Consider the following 15,099-nt stretch of genomic DNA (forward strand, 5'->3'; position numbering starts at 1 on the left):
TAAACAAATAAAATTTAAAGTACTGCGCACGACCTTTAATTTTCTCTCTATTACAAGCAAGATGTCGCACAATCTCCAGGTGCCGCCGCCGTTCTACTGCGTGTACCTGCTGCGATCGGTGTCGAAGCCGAACTCGTACTATATCGGATCCACTCCAAACCCGTACAGACGGCTCCGCCAGCATAACGGAGAGCTCTCTGTGGGTGGAGCTTACAGAACAAAGAAGACAGGGTTCAGACCGTGGCAGATGACCATGGTTGTCTATGGGTTCCCGTCCAAGATCGCCGCCTTACAGTTTGAGCACGCATGGCAGCATTTCTACCAAACACGACATATTCCGCTGGAAAAAAGACTGGGCTCCAAATCAAGCTCCACGGTGCACCTGCGGATCGCGAACGTGAAACTGTTGCTGGCAGCAGCCGGGTTTGTCCGCATGGGTCTGCGTGTCGCCATCTTTCAAAAACACATCTACGACATCTGGGTGACAAATAAGTACAACGTGGCCGTTCCGGAGTCTGTGCTTTTGACCCTCGATTTCCAGCAGAACCAGGACAAGTTGATCGAGGGGGGCAACTACGACCAGATCAAAGTATTTGTGGAGACTCTTGCGGCAGAAGAAGACAAGGTATTTGAAAAGTCGGTGGAAAAACTCGAAAACAATGATTTACGACAATGTTCAATTTGCAACCAGGTGGTGGACCCAGTGGATCATGCGCCGTGTTTCTGCGTAAACGATTCCTGTCAAGCACTGTACCACGCCGAGTGTTGGGCTAATGATATGCTGAAAGATTCTGAGTCGCCGGCCGACTCTACAAGTCCGATGATCCCAATTAAGGGCAGATGTGTCGAGTGCACCAAACTTAATTGGTGGTGGCCTACAGTGAAAAATTCAATGAGAGTGTATCAACACTCGAATCAAGCTATAAAATGATGCAAAAGAACAATCCCTGCTCATCCTCTCTTCACGGCCTCTGTCTCGTTGATCTTGGATTCGGTAGCAGTGGCTTTTTCGTCAATGAGCTCGATCTTTGGTGCGGTTTCTGTCTTCTTCACTGGCTGAGGAGCAGGAGACGTCACCAGACTGGACACGATACTCACGAGAGTAGCAGAAAGAGCAAAGATGGTGGTCAAAGTTCCAACGGCCACAGAGGAAAACAAAAATGCCTCACCTGGACGGTTCAAAAGAGTTGGAGCTGGATCTTCCAAGAAGTCTGCCCAGTAGAGCTTTCCCGAAGCATAAACCTTCGACAGATATCCGACACCATTGTCGAACAGATCGGAGATCACCGACTTGTCGGTATCAAATTCCTGAGGCTTTTCTGGCTCGAACGGAGCTTTTGGTGCGTTCGAAGCCGCAACTTGCTCCTCAATCTCCACTTTAGGAACAAACGTCTTGTTACCGATAAACTCAGCTTCCTCGATCGAGTGGCCCAAATAGATGTTGTCGAACAAAATAGAATCGGTCATGGTCCACAGCTCGAATCCCAATGCGCCAATTGGCTCCAGATTGGACGGTGTTGGGTCCTCATAGTATTCTGGATTGGCGATCTTTCTTGGGGCCCATGGTCCAATGTAGGCTGGGTTCTCAATTAGCTCAGGAGTCCATTTACCCTTGTACTCTGGATTTCTGATCTTTGGGGCCGTCCATGGTCCACAGCCGTGCTCCTCACAGAATGGGTTAGGAATCTTTGGTGCGAGCCACTCTCCGTCTTCTTCGTCGTCCCAGTACTCTGGCTTCACAGCGTCTGGATCTGGAATGTATGCCTCCGCGTCCTCGTCCCAGTCGTCCGGCTTGGAAGCGGTCGGGTCCACAATCAAGTACGGAGCGTCCTCGTCCCAGTCCTCTGGCTTCTTGGCATCTGGATCAGGGATCATCTCATCCTCAACCCAATCTGCTGGCTTTTCGTCGTTTGGGTCGTCAATTTCCTTTGGAGGAGTAAGGTCGAAGTATCTCGAGTCCAGCAGCGAGCCTGCCTTGGCAACCTCACCGTTGATCCGGATCTCAAAGTCCTGGTTAGGCTTGATGATCAGAGTGTACAAAGAGGTGGTCTTGACGACTCTTCCCATTGGCGGTGTCTTAAGATGCTTCTCCTCGTACTCACCAGTGACCGGGTTCTTTCTGCGGATAATGAAGTGCACCTTGTTGGACATTCCACATTTGTCAGGACCAAACATGACCTGGTAAGGCGAGTCGTTGTTGAACTCCTTGGAGTCAGAAGGTCCCCCTTCGGCGCTTAACAATTTGACGTACGCACCTCCGCACTCAAGACCTTTTTGAAGCTTCACCTCGTACTGGAAAACCAGAGTGTTGTCAGTGTTATCGAATGGGGTAGGCAACACAGCACTGATTGCATGGTGCGCGGCCTCGGTTTTCACCACCAGACCCTTGTCGCCCTTGAAACCAGGGTTCACCACGGGCTCCTCCACACTCCACTCTCCTCTATAAACAAAATTGTTGTCGCGCTTGCTGTGGGAAGCCTTCCATCTGGAAGCCCACGAATCGTTAAACTGCTCGAAAAAGGCGTCTGTTTGCAGCTCCAACGGCGTGTACTCCGGACGAACAACCTCGTCGGCCTGGGCGACCAGTGCGAGGAAAACGAGCAACAATGAGCGGCTAAGTTTCATAATTGACCAAACTATTTGCTGTCACTTGTTAATTATTTGAATAAAATATATCTCCGGATTTTCTAGAATCAAGTCTCGTCCCGTTTTTCCAGGGCTTTTATATTATTTAGCACTGAGCTTTTCGTGCACAGACTTGAGCGCCTGGCCGAATTTCTGGCTCGCAGCAACCAGCTCGTTTTCCTCAGCAAACGCGTATGTGGCTCTGAACCCGACTTTTTGTAGGTTTTGGTCGACCATGAACCAATGGCCCTTGGCCAGCAGAACTCCGTTGCTCACGCTCTCATTAAAGATCATATCCTCGAGCTGCGCAGGCCACTGGTGCTCCTCCACGTTTGCAGGTTTTGGGTACGCAGACTGGTCGATCTCGATCCAAAGGAACATCCCCGAGTCCGGCAAATTCCACGAACACAGCGATTTGTCAAGGTACTTGTTGAATGCATCGTCCAAAATGCCCCGTCTTTTCAGATAGTGATCGCACAGATGCTCCACCCACTTGTCGAACCCTTCATCGTTCCACGTTTTCAGCAGCTCGTGCAAGATCAGCTGGGATGGAGCAGCGGACGAGTGAATTCCAACTTCGTTGTGCACAACCAGCTTGGTGATGAACGTCTGGTTGGCAGTGACAATGGAGCATCTGGCACCCGGAGTCATGATCTTGGAAAACGAGTCGAACCGAATCACTCTTCCGTCGGTGTCGAAGGTCAACAGACTTGGAAGTTTCTGCTTGGAGTCCAATTGCAAATGGTAGTACGGGTCGTCCTCCACAATGATTAGATCGTGTTTCTGACAAACTTTATAGAACTCGCTTCTTCTCTCCAAAGTCATAGTGATTCCGAGCGGGTTCTGCCCCACCGGCATTGTATAAATTAGTTTTGGCTTTTTGTGCTCTCCAGACCAGTTGGTGAGCAGTTGATCAAGATCTTTTGGACAGACCCCATGCTGATCAACCTTCACCCCGAAAACTTTCAACCGCATCGGGTTGCAACATTCAAGAAACGCAGGGTACGTGAACTCCTCGGCAAGAATTGTGTCCTCGTTCGGGTTGCACAAAAGTCTTAAAACAGCCTCCAAAGACTGCGTGGCACCGGCGGTAACAACTATATCCCAATCGTTGTATTTGGGCTTTTGGTGTATCTCTATGTGGTGTCTGCAATACTTGTCAAAATAGGACGTTCCTCTACCAGAGGTGTACTGAAGGGCCTCGTATAACGCCTCATTATCTGGAACCTCGATCTTGTCGGTGGACTCGAAATTGGATTCGGGGGAAAGATAGTCAAAGCTCACCGATTTAACAGGGAAACAATCTGGATGAGGGAGCCCTGCCCCCAAGGAGATCACCTTTCCAAGACGTCCCATCATCTTCATCACAGAAGGTTTACGAAGACTAGCTTCGTGGCTCAAGTACGTGGTCCAGTCTATAGTCATGAAAGAAGAAGAATAAAACTAAATTCGGGTTATCTTGACTAAATATGTATAAGTTTTATCAGCGGGAAAACAATAGGCACTACAACAATACACCGAGATCAATTACAATAAAAAGAGCGGATTTGCGCATGGAGATACCTAATGCCAGTATGATTCATACGTGGAATTTGGTGGGCCCAATTCTTTTCTTGGAGACACGTCTAGGAAAGTAGTGTAACCGCCTGACACCAAGGTGCCATCGCGAAACGGCGTTGCTTATTGTCGCGGGGGTGGATGGCAGAGCTCTGAAAAGTTTACGAGAGTTTTTTCAACCCTCGCGGTTTGCGGTGTACGGGTGCACGGTAGCAGCTGTCTCCTCGTTAACAGATTGAAACAAGCAGCTTAAAGGCAAAATTAAATTACTTCTTTTGTTTTGACCATGTCCAATTTCCAAGAATATACGTACGAATTGGCCGAGCTCGACAGGCAATTCAAAACACAGAACCCGACAGATGTGTTGCAGTTTTGCTACAATTACTTCGGAAACAGATTACAACAGCAAAGACAGTATTTGTGGAGTCAGAAACAAAAGGCTGCATCGCAGGGACTTGTTTTGTTCCCGTCTGCAGACGAGTCTGCTCAGGAGGCCCAGCGGAAGTCAATTCCGCAATTCAAATACACATTGTCGGACAACGACCCTCATACCAAGCATCAGGCACTAGACTCGGAAGATCCTCAGGCCAAATCCACCACAGAACCTGCAGCAGGACTGTTCAGAACCTCGTTCGAGTCATCTCCATTTAATACGTCAGCACCTACGTCCAAGGCCAGTTTGGGACCTACGGACAGTGTCGAGACGGCAAAGCCGACCAGCCGGTCTGGGTTTGCGGCCTCTGCTGCAAAGACAACCATGAGAATCAACGCCAACAGAAGAACCAGTGTTTCTGCAGAGGCCTTGAACCCAGACACGTTTGGTGAAGACGGCTGGAAACCTCCTGTTCATCAATTCACTTCTGAGCAGCTGCAACGACTGAACGCAAGTGTGATCAAAAACTTTCTATTTAGCCAATTGGATCAAGAGTCTTTGAAAACCATCATCTTCGCTTTGGAGGAAAAACACGTTCCGCAAGGTTTTGAGATCATCAAACAGGGCGACGAGGGAGACTTCTTCTACGTGGTGGAGAGGGGCAGTGTGGATTTCTACGTCAATGGACAGAAGGTGAACAGTTCGGGCCCAGGCTCGTCTTTTGGTGAGCTTGCGCTCATGTACAACTCGCCAAGAGCCGCCACTGCAATTGCACAATCCGAGTGTATTCTGTGGGCTTTGGACAGAATGACGTTCAGACGTATTCTTCTGGAAGGCACTTCCAAGAAGAGAACCATGTACGAAAACTTCCTCAAGGAGATTCCTGTTTTGAAATCTCTTTCGTCATACGAGCGCTCGAAGCTGGCAGATGCGCTTAACACAGAAACCTATACTGTTGGCCAGAATGTGGTCACTGAAGGTGAGGCAGGAGAGAATTTTTATTTCATCGAAGACGGTACTGCCGACGTGATCAAACAAGGACAAGGAGTTGTTACCAAGCTTAACAAGGGTGATTATTTCGGAGAGCTTGCGCTTCTATATGACTCTCCACGTCAAGCCACGGTGAAGGCTTCTAGCACGCTGAAAGTTGTCACTTTGGACAAGAGCGGGTTCCAGAGACTGCTTGGACCTGCTGTTGAAGTTTTGAAATTACAGGACCCTACAAAACATTGATTTAGTAATTGGATGAATGATTCGTTGATTATACAACATACTCGTTTCTTTTTGACACCATCCATGTGATGGAGGTGGTTGCCACAATCAATGGACCCAGCAAACCTTTACCGAATTTTGCTGTTTTGAAGAGCAGCCATTCCGATCCGAAATGCAAGAGTGCCAACACGTACGAGTAAAGACACACGTCGTAGAGCTGAGGGTTGGAGATGTAGTATGAGGCGTAGATTCTCACGATGGCAGCCAGCAATGTCCAAGTTCCAAAGGTTCTGGCGGACAGTGGGGTGACTGCGTTCGGGTTGGCCTCGTACACACGTTTGGTGAGGTCAGTGTTGACGTATGTTTGAACGGAATTGAACACGCTAACGGCAGATATCTGAAACGTTAGCATTGAGGCGAGCACATTGACTTACAAAGAATAGCCATTTGGGCAAATATCCCGGGGCTTGAGGCAACAGAGAAATCAAATCAATAGCCATGGTAAGATAATTTGTGTCCGCCATTTGAATTTTGGGTAAATTGTAGTTTTGTGGATTTATTTTGACAACGTATTATTCCACAAGCAATGGTAAGATTCCTACTTTATCCGGCTCAATGACTAACTTTCCAGTCTGAAGAAAAACTTGACGCCTCATTGGACTTGCTTAGACGGCTGGATCCGAAGAATATCCATAAGAACCTCGAAAATATATGCCGTCTTCAGCCCGACCTGGCTGAAGAATTGCTGTCTTCTGTTGACACTCCATTGAAAACGGCCAGATGCGAAGAATCCGGCAAGAACTATCTCTGTTGCGATTATAACAGAGACGGCGACTCTTACAGATCGCCTTGGTCCAACACTTTCTATCCCAAATTAGACGACGAAGAAGACGCCCCACATCCGTCTGCTCATCTTAGAGAGCTCGAGACCTTTGCAAACAAGTCCTTCGACATATACAGAGAACTGTATTACGAAGGAGGTATCTCGAGTGTTTATTTCTGGGACTCCGAGGACGACGATGTTGATGCTTCGGGAAAGATTGGGTTTGCTGGTGTCGTTTTGTTGAAGAAAACCGTCGATTCCAACAACCCAAAGGACGGCGGATCGTGGGACTCTATCCATGTGATTGAAATAATACCAGGATCAGGCGATAAGGCAACATATAAAGTGACATCGACCGTCATTTTGGACATCTCGAACTCCGATTCCTTGGACATCTATCTGAGTGGAAACCTCACTAGACAAACTTCCAAGGAGTTGGAATACAAGGACTCTGCTTCGCATGTGTCAAATGTGGGGTCCTTGGTGGAAGATATCGAAAGCAGACTCAGAAACCTGCTCCAGGAGGTCTATTTCGGTAAGACAAAAGACATTCTGGGAGATATCCGTTCTTTAGAGCCATTGAACTCAAAGTCCGATGAGAAACAGAAACACTCAGAGCTCATCGACAACCTCAAGGGCCTGTAGTACATACCGTTTGCAAAACCTTTAAAACAACATCCGTGCACCATTCACTGCTTGCCGAAAAAAATGGCTGGATAAATTGTAGGCAAAAGCACTGTGTGCCGTTGAATTCGATGTCTAGTATATCTCGGGTGTACGCGGACGTGAACGATAATAAGCCTCAGTCTTATTGGAACTATGAGAACCTGTCAATTTCGTGGGGTTCGCAGTCCAACTTCGAAGTTACCCAGAAAATTGGAAGGGGCAAGTACAGTGAAGTTTTCGAGGGATACCGTCTTCCGACGGGTTTGAAAGTCGTCATCAAGGTTTTGAAGCCTGTGAAGCGGAAGAAGATCAAGCGTGAGATCAAAATCTTGCAAAATTTGAATGGAGGTCCACAGGTTATTCAACTATTGGACGTTGTGAGAGATTCAATTTCAAAGACCTCGGCATTGGTGTTTGAGTACGTTGACAACATCGAGTTCCGTATACTGTATCCACACCTTTCCGACACAGAGGTGCGCTATTATATGTTTCAAGTTCTTGAAGCGTTGGACTATGCTCATTCAATGGGTATCATGCACAGAGACGTTAAACCTCATAATATAATGATTGACCACAATCAAAAGAAGCTGAGATTGATCGACTGGGGACTGGCAGAGTTCTATCATGCTGGTCGCGAGTATAATGTGCGGGTTGCCTCCAGATATTTCAAAGGCCCGGAGTTGCTAGTTGACTTTAGGTATTATGACTATTCTCTGGACATTTGGTCATTCGGGGCCACAATTGCCTCGATAGTGTTCCAGCGAGAACCATTTTTCCATGGCAAGTCAAACACAGATCAATTGGTTCAAATTGCTAGAGTTTTAGGTACAGACGGGCTGTACCAATATTTGAAAAAATATAACTTGACCTTGGGTCCCCAGTATGAGGACTTGGGACACTATTTGAAACGGCAATGGGTTCGTTATGTCAACCAGAACAACCAGCATTTGGTGAGCGACGAGTTTCTGGATTTCATTGATAAGATCCTGCGATATGACCACAACGAGAGATTGACAGCCAAGGAAAGTATGATGCATCCGTATTTCGATCCAGTGAGAAATGTTGCCAAGACTATATAAATCGCTCAAGACCCTAATAATATTGCATGATGAATGATTGAAGATCTAAACGTTGCATTGTTTCAGTAGTTTCAAAAGTTCGATGTTTCCGTTGAGAATCAGAAATGCTTGCAGTCTTTCTCTTTTCGCCAGAAACTGGTTCTTCATTTTCCTCTTGACTGAATTGTTTGTTAGTTGGAGGATTGTGGCAAGGAGTTTCAGCAAGTAGTATAAGAGAGTCTGGAATTGCTCAACTGGGAGGGAGAGGGCTTGTTCGATTTTTTGGTTCGATCTGTATCGATGTTCGGCCACCAATTCCATATATCTTGAGGGATCTTTACCTATTGATAATCCGTGTGCTGCCATGATGAAGTCTTGGATGAGAGTCATCAAGTTCAGAACTCTCAGAGAAATCTTAGCGGTGCACTCTTTCACCAGAAAGCAGTAGACATTGACTAGGAGTTTAAAATGGACTGTTGAATTTTTGGTAGTTGAGTTCACAAGCATTATTTCTTGAACTAGTGTAATCAGTCTTCCACGTTGAATGTGTGACTCCAAAGTGAGAGGGGCAAGTCTAATAAACTTCACAAGATAGTTTTGTAAGGGAAGTGTAGAATTATGGTCAATTTCAATCAAATATTGTAGGATCTCTAGTATATATCTAACATCCAACCCATTTAGGGATATGATGGGGGAATTTTTGGTGAAGGATCCATTTGAAGAAACTCCAATTTTCTGTATAGTTTTCCTATACTTGTCGTCAATCTCAAGAGTTGGTATGTATGTCAGCCTCTTGACTGGTCCAGTCTTTAGTTTTTGTTTCAATTTTGATACATATTCTATTGTTAGATGTCATATGGAATGTACCTACGTTTAAGGGAAAGCTTTGTAGTTTTCCTGGCTTTCACTATTGAAATGGCCTAATGTTAGATTTTTGGCGTTTGTACTCACAATTGCCAAATCAAGTTCAGATTCGTTTGTTAGAAGACTCTTCATGAAAATGGGAGACAAAGTAAACAATAATTAAATTTTTATTATTTCTCCCCCTTTTCACCCGGTAAACAGGGATACGGATCTAATTACATCTAATCATGCAGGAACCGCCAGGTCCAATTTCTTGAGCTCCTGCAATGGCGGAATGGTATCGTACATTTTGGGATCGAGCAGGTCCCACAGGATACCGCAGTACGGCTTAGGAACAGGCTCAACTTTCAAGAGTTGGCTGTTGGTGACAACAATATCGCAAACGGTGTCAAACACCTCTGGTTTCAATTCCTGATCCAATAATTGACAGTCGTGAACAAACGCGACGGCAGGAGTCGACTTATTTATCACTCCAATGGTGTAAAGCATTGCCCATTCGCAATCAAAAAAACCATGACCTTTTCCGAAACGAACGCCTTTCTTGTTGATAGCGCCTGTTCCTGTTATCATTACATCCACCTTCAACTGCATTTCGATCATTTTCTCCAAAGAAAGATGCTCAGCAACCTTCTCCATGCCGTCCAATGTCGAGGCGTACTCATACCTGGATGGGTCGATCTTTGCAGGATCCAGCAACCAAAACCCTCTATATATCCCATAGGTGGTCATCAAAACGGTTTTGCCATCTTTCAACGCCTCATATCTGAGCTGCTCCAAACAATTATCAGGCGTAATGAATAAAACCTTGGATAACCTATAAGAATCGTCCTGCTTGAAAAAATTCGTTGCTTTTGAAGAGCCCTGAAAGTCCGCAATAAACTCTGCGAAGTTGAAGTGGAATTTCGAGTCCGGCAGCGCAACTTTGATCAGCTCCGACCAAACATTCGATCTGACGTCCGATTTGTGAGAGGACATTCGGTATTAAGGTGTTAGTGCAGAACGCAAGATTTTCAAGGAATGCCAGTGCCGAGTGGAGAGGCTCGTATTCTTATCACCCAATTGACAATTAGTTTGTTTGCGGAAATACCACTTATGCAGAGACCAAATACGCCTCCCGTTTGATTTTTCGCCCAAAAAGCCGCGGCGAGCCAAGGGTATTTCTATTATCTGAGTGCAGACTTATTCATGATGCCGCGGCGTCTGCTATACTTGCATAAGACGATTTCGGATGCCTTAGAAAAAATTTTCGGTTGCACAGTCCAGCTGCAAACAAATCTTATCTTGATAAGGCTCCATAAATATTTCAGCTTTGCAAACTTCTTGTAACTTTGAAATGTCTTCCGAAGAGTCGCAACATGACGCGGTGATCAGTCAAGCTTCAGAGAAGCAGACTATTTCTCCTATCACCTCTGAGAAAAAGAGACTTGAACTCAAGGATATCACTGAGGACCCAGTCGAGGCCTCGGTCCTTTTCACTCTGGACAACCCATACCATCCATACAACTGGCCAGTTTGGAAGAAGTACCTCATCGTTTGTATCTACTGTCTTTTGCAGGCCTATGTCAACATGACTTCGACTTCTTATGTTGCTGTCGAGTGGATTGTCCAAGAAAGATTTGGTACCACCGCCCAGGTCTCTGCCCTTGGTCAGTCCATGTTCATCTTGGGAACTGGTGTGGGTCCAGCTTTCCTTGGTCCTTTGTCCGATATTGGAGGTAGAAAATGGGTTTATGTCATTTCTATCCTGTTGTATGTTATTTTCAACTTTGGATGTGCATACCCTAAAAACATGCCTATGCTCGCCATCTTCATGTTCATCATTGGTGTCTGTGGTTCTACCTCGCTTTCTAATGTTGCTGGTACTATTGGTGATCTCTTCGGAAACTCTGACGTTGCTTCTCAGCCAATGTCGCTTTTCGTTTTCTCTGCCAACGCTGGTCCTTCCGTTGGAGGTGTTATTGGTGAGGCTATTGGTGAGAACGTCAACTTGGGCTTCAAGTGGGTGTTCTTGATCAATATCATCATCGGTGCTGCTTTCGTTATTGGCTTAATGTTCATGCCAGAAACTTTGCCAAGAATCGTTATTCCAGAAAGAATGGCCATCGAGGGTAAGTCTGTTCCTCCATACTTTGTCAGAGAGTTCAAGTACTTTGCCAAGACCATCACTGGTAAAGAGCCAGACTTTTTGCACGAAGTCACAGACGCCGAAGACCCAAACACCACTATTGTTGTGGACAAGGTCAGTGCTCTCAGCGAAATCAAGTTTATCTGTATTATGGCTTTGCGTATGATGACCACCGAGCCAATTGTTATTTTCCTCGGTTTGTTCAACGGTTTCGCTTACGGTTTGCTGTTCTTGTACCTTGACGGTATCTTTACTGTGTTTGTGTACAACAACAACCTTACCGCCATGGGCGCCGAGCTCACGTATTTGAACTTTGTGGTGAGTGCCGGTCTCGTGGTGTTCCTCGTGCCTATCCAAACCTGGCTCTTTAAACGTGACAGAGAAAGAAACGGAGGTATTCCAAGACCAGAAGCTAGATTCCTCACTTCTCTTGTCACTGTCTGGGGATTCCCTATCTCATTGTTCTGGTTCGCTTTCACCTGCAGTGGTAACGTCAACTACTGGTCTCCAATCATGGCCGGTTTCCTTTTGGGTATCGCTGACCCATTGCTGTGGTTGGGCATGTTGAACTATATCATTGACAGTTACTCCGAGGCCGGATTGAGTAACTCCGGTATCGCTGCCTTCACCATTCCTTCCTTCTCCATCGCTGCTGCCCTTGCCCACGCGGGTATTGCCATGTTCGAGAATATGAGTGCCAAGTGGGCCATGGCTACCCTGGCCTTCATCTCCTTGCTGGTTGTGGCCCTGGTGTACGTGTTGTACTTCTTCGGTGCACGTTTGAGAGCTGCTTCCAGGCTTGCCAGAGTCAGCGGTACCAAAGTTCCAAACTAAGTGCGATAATTTGTATTTGTCCGTGGACAGATACCACAATTAAGGATCCATAGTATAATATTTGAACTTCAGATTTTAGTTGAATCGAATCTAATTCCGTAGCGAGATTTCCTTTCCCCTTTATACAGTTGGCGAGTGACTCGGTCTTGCAACCACTCCATTGTTACTCCAGTGCCACTTTGATAAGCTACAGCCATGTCGGCGATATAAAAAAATGTGTTTGTGTCGGGCACGACTATGGTGTTGTTGAACACTGCAAAAATATGCCTTTAGACCAGTATTATCAGATCGAAATCTGCACCAGCAGCTAAATGTGGCGATAATTCACGCACATGGCCATTTTTCTGATCCTCTCTGCCGCGGCGACATTGGTGATCCGTAACTAAAAATACCTGCTGTCAGATGTTGTATGCCACCTTTTTTCCCTGTTCTCTGTCATTCAAAAATCCGGCTGCTAAATTTTTGATAGATTCGTTAGCGCAAGACAAGAGGCGACCCCAAACATCCTTGCATAATCTTCGATTGGGCTCGAGTTTTCCCCATTTGATCTAATATTTTCGCTTGTCTTGTCCACAAGGGCTGTGTTCTTGGTCTTGGACACCAGTATAATCTACCATGGATCATCATCAGAACCAGGAACCTGTTGTGGAGACCCAGGATTTGTTCAAAAGGAACTTTCAAATGCAACAACCAAGTCTGGACTCTCAACAGCATGTACTCACTGGTCTTCAACAGATGTCTCTGCCCAATTCGCAACCATCGTCGTCTTCGGTTACCAATGCTTCAAGTGAGAGTCCCCGCTTGACTTCTCGGCTGTCTATGTCCCACCAACGATTACCTTCATTACCCTCGCTTGCTCCTAGTTTGAACTCGTATGCATCCACGAGTCAGATTCCGCCACCTTCGATGACTCCGTCGCAGTATCGAGCCACCGACGTCGATATCAATCAAACTTTGAAACGTCACCAAAGCGAGACAAATTCACTCGACCATTTCCGAAACCCTTGGTTTGGCCAGAAGTCAATTCCCAGACTCGCGCCTCTCAACACACAGGTGGGCCCAGAGGACTCTTACTCTCCCCTTCTAATGCAAACCCCAACAAGACCGTATTCTCAAGGTCTTCCAACAACATTTGAGAACTCGGCGTCCGTTCATCCTCAATACCAAATCATTCCTCCATCCCGGATCAATGCCCCTCCTCCCATAGATAATTACGACCAAAATGCTCAGTTCGGCCCAGGAGACTTTTACAGAAGACAGTCTGTGGCAGCGGGATATTTTTCCCGAGGTGAACCAGCTCCAAAAACGGCGCTACCGTCTTTCCCAAAAGGAGTCGACAATGATCCGGAAAGTCACCAACTGTACTCTCCAGCTCCAAAGTTCCGAAGAATTGAGTCTGCTTCGAACCTCAGACCCCTCATTAATGCAAAACCAAAATACAGAAGAGCGTCGTCTTCAAAGACGTTTATCTCTCCTCTCCGAGCGCTAACCACATCAATTTCCGTCACATACTCCATGTGCAAGCCTGAGTTTGACTATCGGTCTTCCAAGAATCCAAAACGGGTCTTGACGAAACCTAGTCAGCCCAAGTCTAACAATGGCAACGACAACGAGGATAGTGACTACATTTTGTATGTTAATGACGTTCTGGGAACCGAAGAGAACAGAAAGTACATGGTTTTGGATTTGCTGGGACAAGGAACTTTTGGTCAGGTGGTCAAGTGTCAGGACCTCAAAACCCAAGAGATAGTCGCCATCAAAGTTGTCAAGTCTACCCCTGTTTATCTCAATCAATCTTTGACGGAAGCCAATATCTTGGAACATCTTAATAAGAAGATTGATCCCGAAGATAAACACCACTTTCTCAGATTACAGGACAAGTTTGTTCACAAGAACCATTTGTGTTTGGTGTTCGAGCTACTGTCGTCTAATCTGTACGATTTAATTCGTCAAAATCAATTTAATGGACTCACCATCAAGTTGATTCGAAAACTGTCTGTGCAACTGCTCGATGCTCTTTGTGTGCTGAAAGATGCAGGATTGATTCACTGTGATCTGAAACCAGAAAACATATCGCTTGTCTCGTTGGATAAGCCCGATCTGAAAGTGATTGATTTTGGTTCCGCATGTCACGAGAGACAGATATTCTACACCTATATCCAGTCGCGGTTCTACCGGTCGCCAGAGGTGATGCTGGGTCTGTCGTACTCCAGTTCGGTGGACATGTGGTCTTTGGGATGTATCATTGCAGAGCTGTTTTTGGGACTCCCGATATTTCCTGGATCGTCAGAGTACAACCAACTTTACAGAATAATACAAATGTTGGGGATGCCTCCGATCTGGATGCTTGACATGGCCAAGAACTCGAAGAACTTCATGAACAAGATCGAGCAGCCCAATGGCAAGCACATATACCAACTGAAGAGCATGGAGCAGTATTCCCGCGAGTTCAATGTTAATGAGACACCTGGTAAGGACTATTTTGAGCAGAGATATTTGCAAGACATCATAATGAACTACCGGCTTCCGAAGAAGAACATGACCCAGCAGATGGTGGATAAAGAGATGGCACAGCGGAGATGTCTGTCGCACTTCCTGCACGGTGTTCTGAATCTGAACCCGCTGGAGAGATGGACTCCTCACGAAGCTATTCTGCATCCATTTATCACGGAGCAGCCGTTTACCGGGGTTTGGAACCCGCCGTCGAAGAATCTGGGGGTTTCTAACAGCGCGAACCTGGGAGGCTTGAATCCCGAGGTGGTTAAGAAGCCACGGTCCAAGAGTTTTGGTAATATCTAAGCTCTCGTATACATGTATTCACACCCTTTTTTTAAAGCTCTTTCCTCTATATTCAAGTACGCCGATCGACCGCTCAAATAATTTGCAGCGACGACGGAAAAGTGTGCGGGTCCGACAAGAAGCTGAAAATTTTTAAAACTTGGTCGATTATTCAACTACTACA

General features: G+C 46.2%; 14 protein-coding genes across 14 annotated transcripts; 8 read left to right on the forward strand and 6 right to left on the reverse strand.

Annotated features, from left to right (window-relative positions):
• Nucleotides 1–61: 61 nt before the first annotated feature.
• On the forward strand, nucleotides 62–931 carry OGAPHI_003930 (uncharacterized protein; the record flags this gene model as incomplete). Its single annotated transcript, XM_046204954.1, has 1 exon — nucleotides 62–931. The coding sequence occupies one exon, from the start codon at nucleotides 62–64 to the stop codon at nucleotides 929–931; it is 870 nt and encodes a 289-aa protein (XP_046060946.1).
• A 20-nt stretch (nucleotides 932–951) lies between these two features.
• On the reverse strand, nucleotides 952–2,625 carry OGAPHI_003931 (uncharacterized protein; the record flags this gene model as incomplete). Its single annotated transcript, XM_046204955.1, has 1 exon — nucleotides 952–2,625. The coding sequence occupies one exon, from the start codon at nucleotides 2,623–2,625 to the stop codon at nucleotides 952–954; it is 1,674 nt and encodes a 557-aa protein (XP_046060947.1).
• OGAPHI_003932 (uncharacterized protein) lies at nucleotides 1,439–2,185 on the forward strand (the record flags this gene model as incomplete). The annotated part of the gene is made up of 2 exons (XM_046204956.1): nucleotides 1,439–1,516; nucleotides 1,577–2,185. 2 exons carry the CDS (start codon nucleotides 1,439–1,441, stop codon nucleotides 2,183–2,185), a joined length of 687 nt encoding a protein of 228 aa, XP_046060948.1.
• A 102-nt stretch (nucleotides 2,626–2,727) lies between the features above and the next one.
• On the reverse strand, nucleotides 2,728–3,984 carry OGAPHI_003933 (uncharacterized protein; the record flags this gene model as incomplete). Its single annotated transcript, XM_046204957.1, has 1 exon — nucleotides 2,728–3,984. The coding sequence occupies one exon, from the start codon at nucleotides 3,982–3,984 to the stop codon at nucleotides 2,728–2,730; it is 1,257 nt and encodes a 418-aa protein (XP_046060949.1).
• OGAPHI_003934 (uncharacterized protein) lies at nucleotides 2,861–3,094 on the forward strand (the record flags this gene model as incomplete). Its single annotated transcript, XM_046204958.1, has 1 exon — nucleotides 2,861–3,094. The coding sequence occupies one exon, from the start codon at nucleotides 2,861–2,863 to the stop codon at nucleotides 3,092–3,094; it is 234 nt and encodes a 77-aa protein (XP_046060950.1).
• Nucleotides 3,985–4,468: 484 nt separating the features above from the next.
• Nucleotides 4,469–5,788, forward strand: OGAPHI_003935 (uncharacterized protein; the record flags this gene model as incomplete). Its single annotated transcript, XM_046204959.1, has 1 exon — nucleotides 4,469–5,788. The coding sequence occupies one exon, from the start codon at nucleotides 4,469–4,471 to the stop codon at nucleotides 5,786–5,788; it is 1,320 nt and encodes a 439-aa protein (XP_046060951.1).
• OGAPHI_003936 (uncharacterized protein) lies at nucleotides 4,765–6,179 on the reverse strand (the record flags this gene model as incomplete). The annotated part of the gene is made up of 2 exons (XM_046204960.1): nucleotides 4,765–5,013; nucleotides 5,823–6,179. 2 exons carry the CDS (start codon nucleotides 6,177–6,179, stop codon nucleotides 4,765–4,767), a joined length of 606 nt encoding a protein of 201 aa, XP_046060952.1.
• OGAPHI_003937 (uncharacterized protein) lies at nucleotides 5,857–7,235 on the forward strand (the record flags this gene model as incomplete). The annotated part of the gene is made up of 2 exons (XM_046204961.1): nucleotides 5,857–5,963; nucleotides 6,437–7,235. The coding sequence occupies 2 exons, from the start codon at nucleotides 5,857–5,859 to the stop codon at nucleotides 7,233–7,235; spliced, it is 906 nt and encodes a 301-aa protein (XP_046060953.1).
• Nucleotides 6,761–6,985, reverse strand: OGAPHI_003938 (uncharacterized protein; the record flags this gene model as incomplete). Its single annotated transcript, XM_046204963.1, has 1 exon — nucleotides 6,761–6,985. One exon carries the CDS (start codon nucleotides 6,983–6,985, stop codon nucleotides 6,761–6,763), a length of 225 nt encoding a protein of 74 aa, XP_046060954.1.
• Nucleotides 7,236–7,345: 110 nt separating the features above from the next.
• Nucleotides 7,346–8,335, forward strand: OGAPHI_003939 (uncharacterized protein; the record flags this gene model as incomplete). Its single annotated transcript, XM_046204964.1, has 1 exon — nucleotides 7,346–8,335. One exon carries the CDS (start codon nucleotides 7,346–7,348, stop codon nucleotides 8,333–8,335), a length of 990 nt encoding a protein of 329 aa, XP_046060955.1.
• Nucleotides 8,336–8,380: 45 nt separating this feature from the next.
• Nucleotides 8,381–10,153, reverse strand: OGAPHI_003940 (uncharacterized protein; the record flags this gene model as incomplete). Its single annotated transcript, XM_046204965.1, has 2 exons — nucleotides 8,381–9,121; nucleotides 9,416–10,153. 2 exons carry the CDS (start codon nucleotides 10,151–10,153, stop codon nucleotides 8,381–8,383), a joined length of 1,479 nt encoding a protein of 492 aa, XP_046060956.1.
• Nucleotides 10,154–10,511: 358 nt separating this feature from the next.
• On the forward strand, nucleotides 10,512–12,137 carry OGAPHI_003941 (uncharacterized protein; the record flags this gene model as incomplete). The annotated part of the gene is made up of 1 exon (XM_046204966.1): nucleotides 10,512–12,137. The coding sequence occupies one exon, from the start codon at nucleotides 10,512–10,514 to the stop codon at nucleotides 12,135–12,137; it is 1,626 nt and encodes a 541-aa protein (XP_046060957.1).
• On the reverse strand, nucleotides 10,557–12,031 carry OGAPHI_003942 (uncharacterized protein; the record flags this gene model as incomplete). The annotated part of the gene is made up of 3 exons (XM_046204967.1): nucleotides 10,557–11,185; nucleotides 11,246–11,754; nucleotides 11,892–12,031. 3 exons carry the CDS (start codon nucleotides 12,029–12,031, stop codon nucleotides 10,557–10,559), a joined length of 1,278 nt encoding a protein of 425 aa, XP_046060958.1.
• A 615-nt stretch (nucleotides 12,138–12,752) lies between the features above and the next one.
• On the forward strand, nucleotides 12,753–14,936 carry OGAPHI_003943 (uncharacterized protein; the record flags this gene model as incomplete). Its single annotated transcript, XM_046204968.1, has 1 exon — nucleotides 12,753–14,936. The coding sequence occupies one exon, from the start codon at nucleotides 12,753–12,755 to the stop codon at nucleotides 14,934–14,936; it is 2,184 nt and encodes a 727-aa protein (XP_046060959.1).
• Nucleotides 14,937–15,099: the final 163 nt, after the last annotated feature.

Source organism: Ogataea philodendri, assembly GCF_020536065.1.
Source record: "Ogataea philodendri strain CBS6075 chromosome Unknown scaffold2, whole genome shotgun sequence".
NCBI lineage: Eukaryota > Fungi > Ascomycota > Pichiomycetes > Pichiales > Pichiaceae > Ogataea > Ogataea philodendri.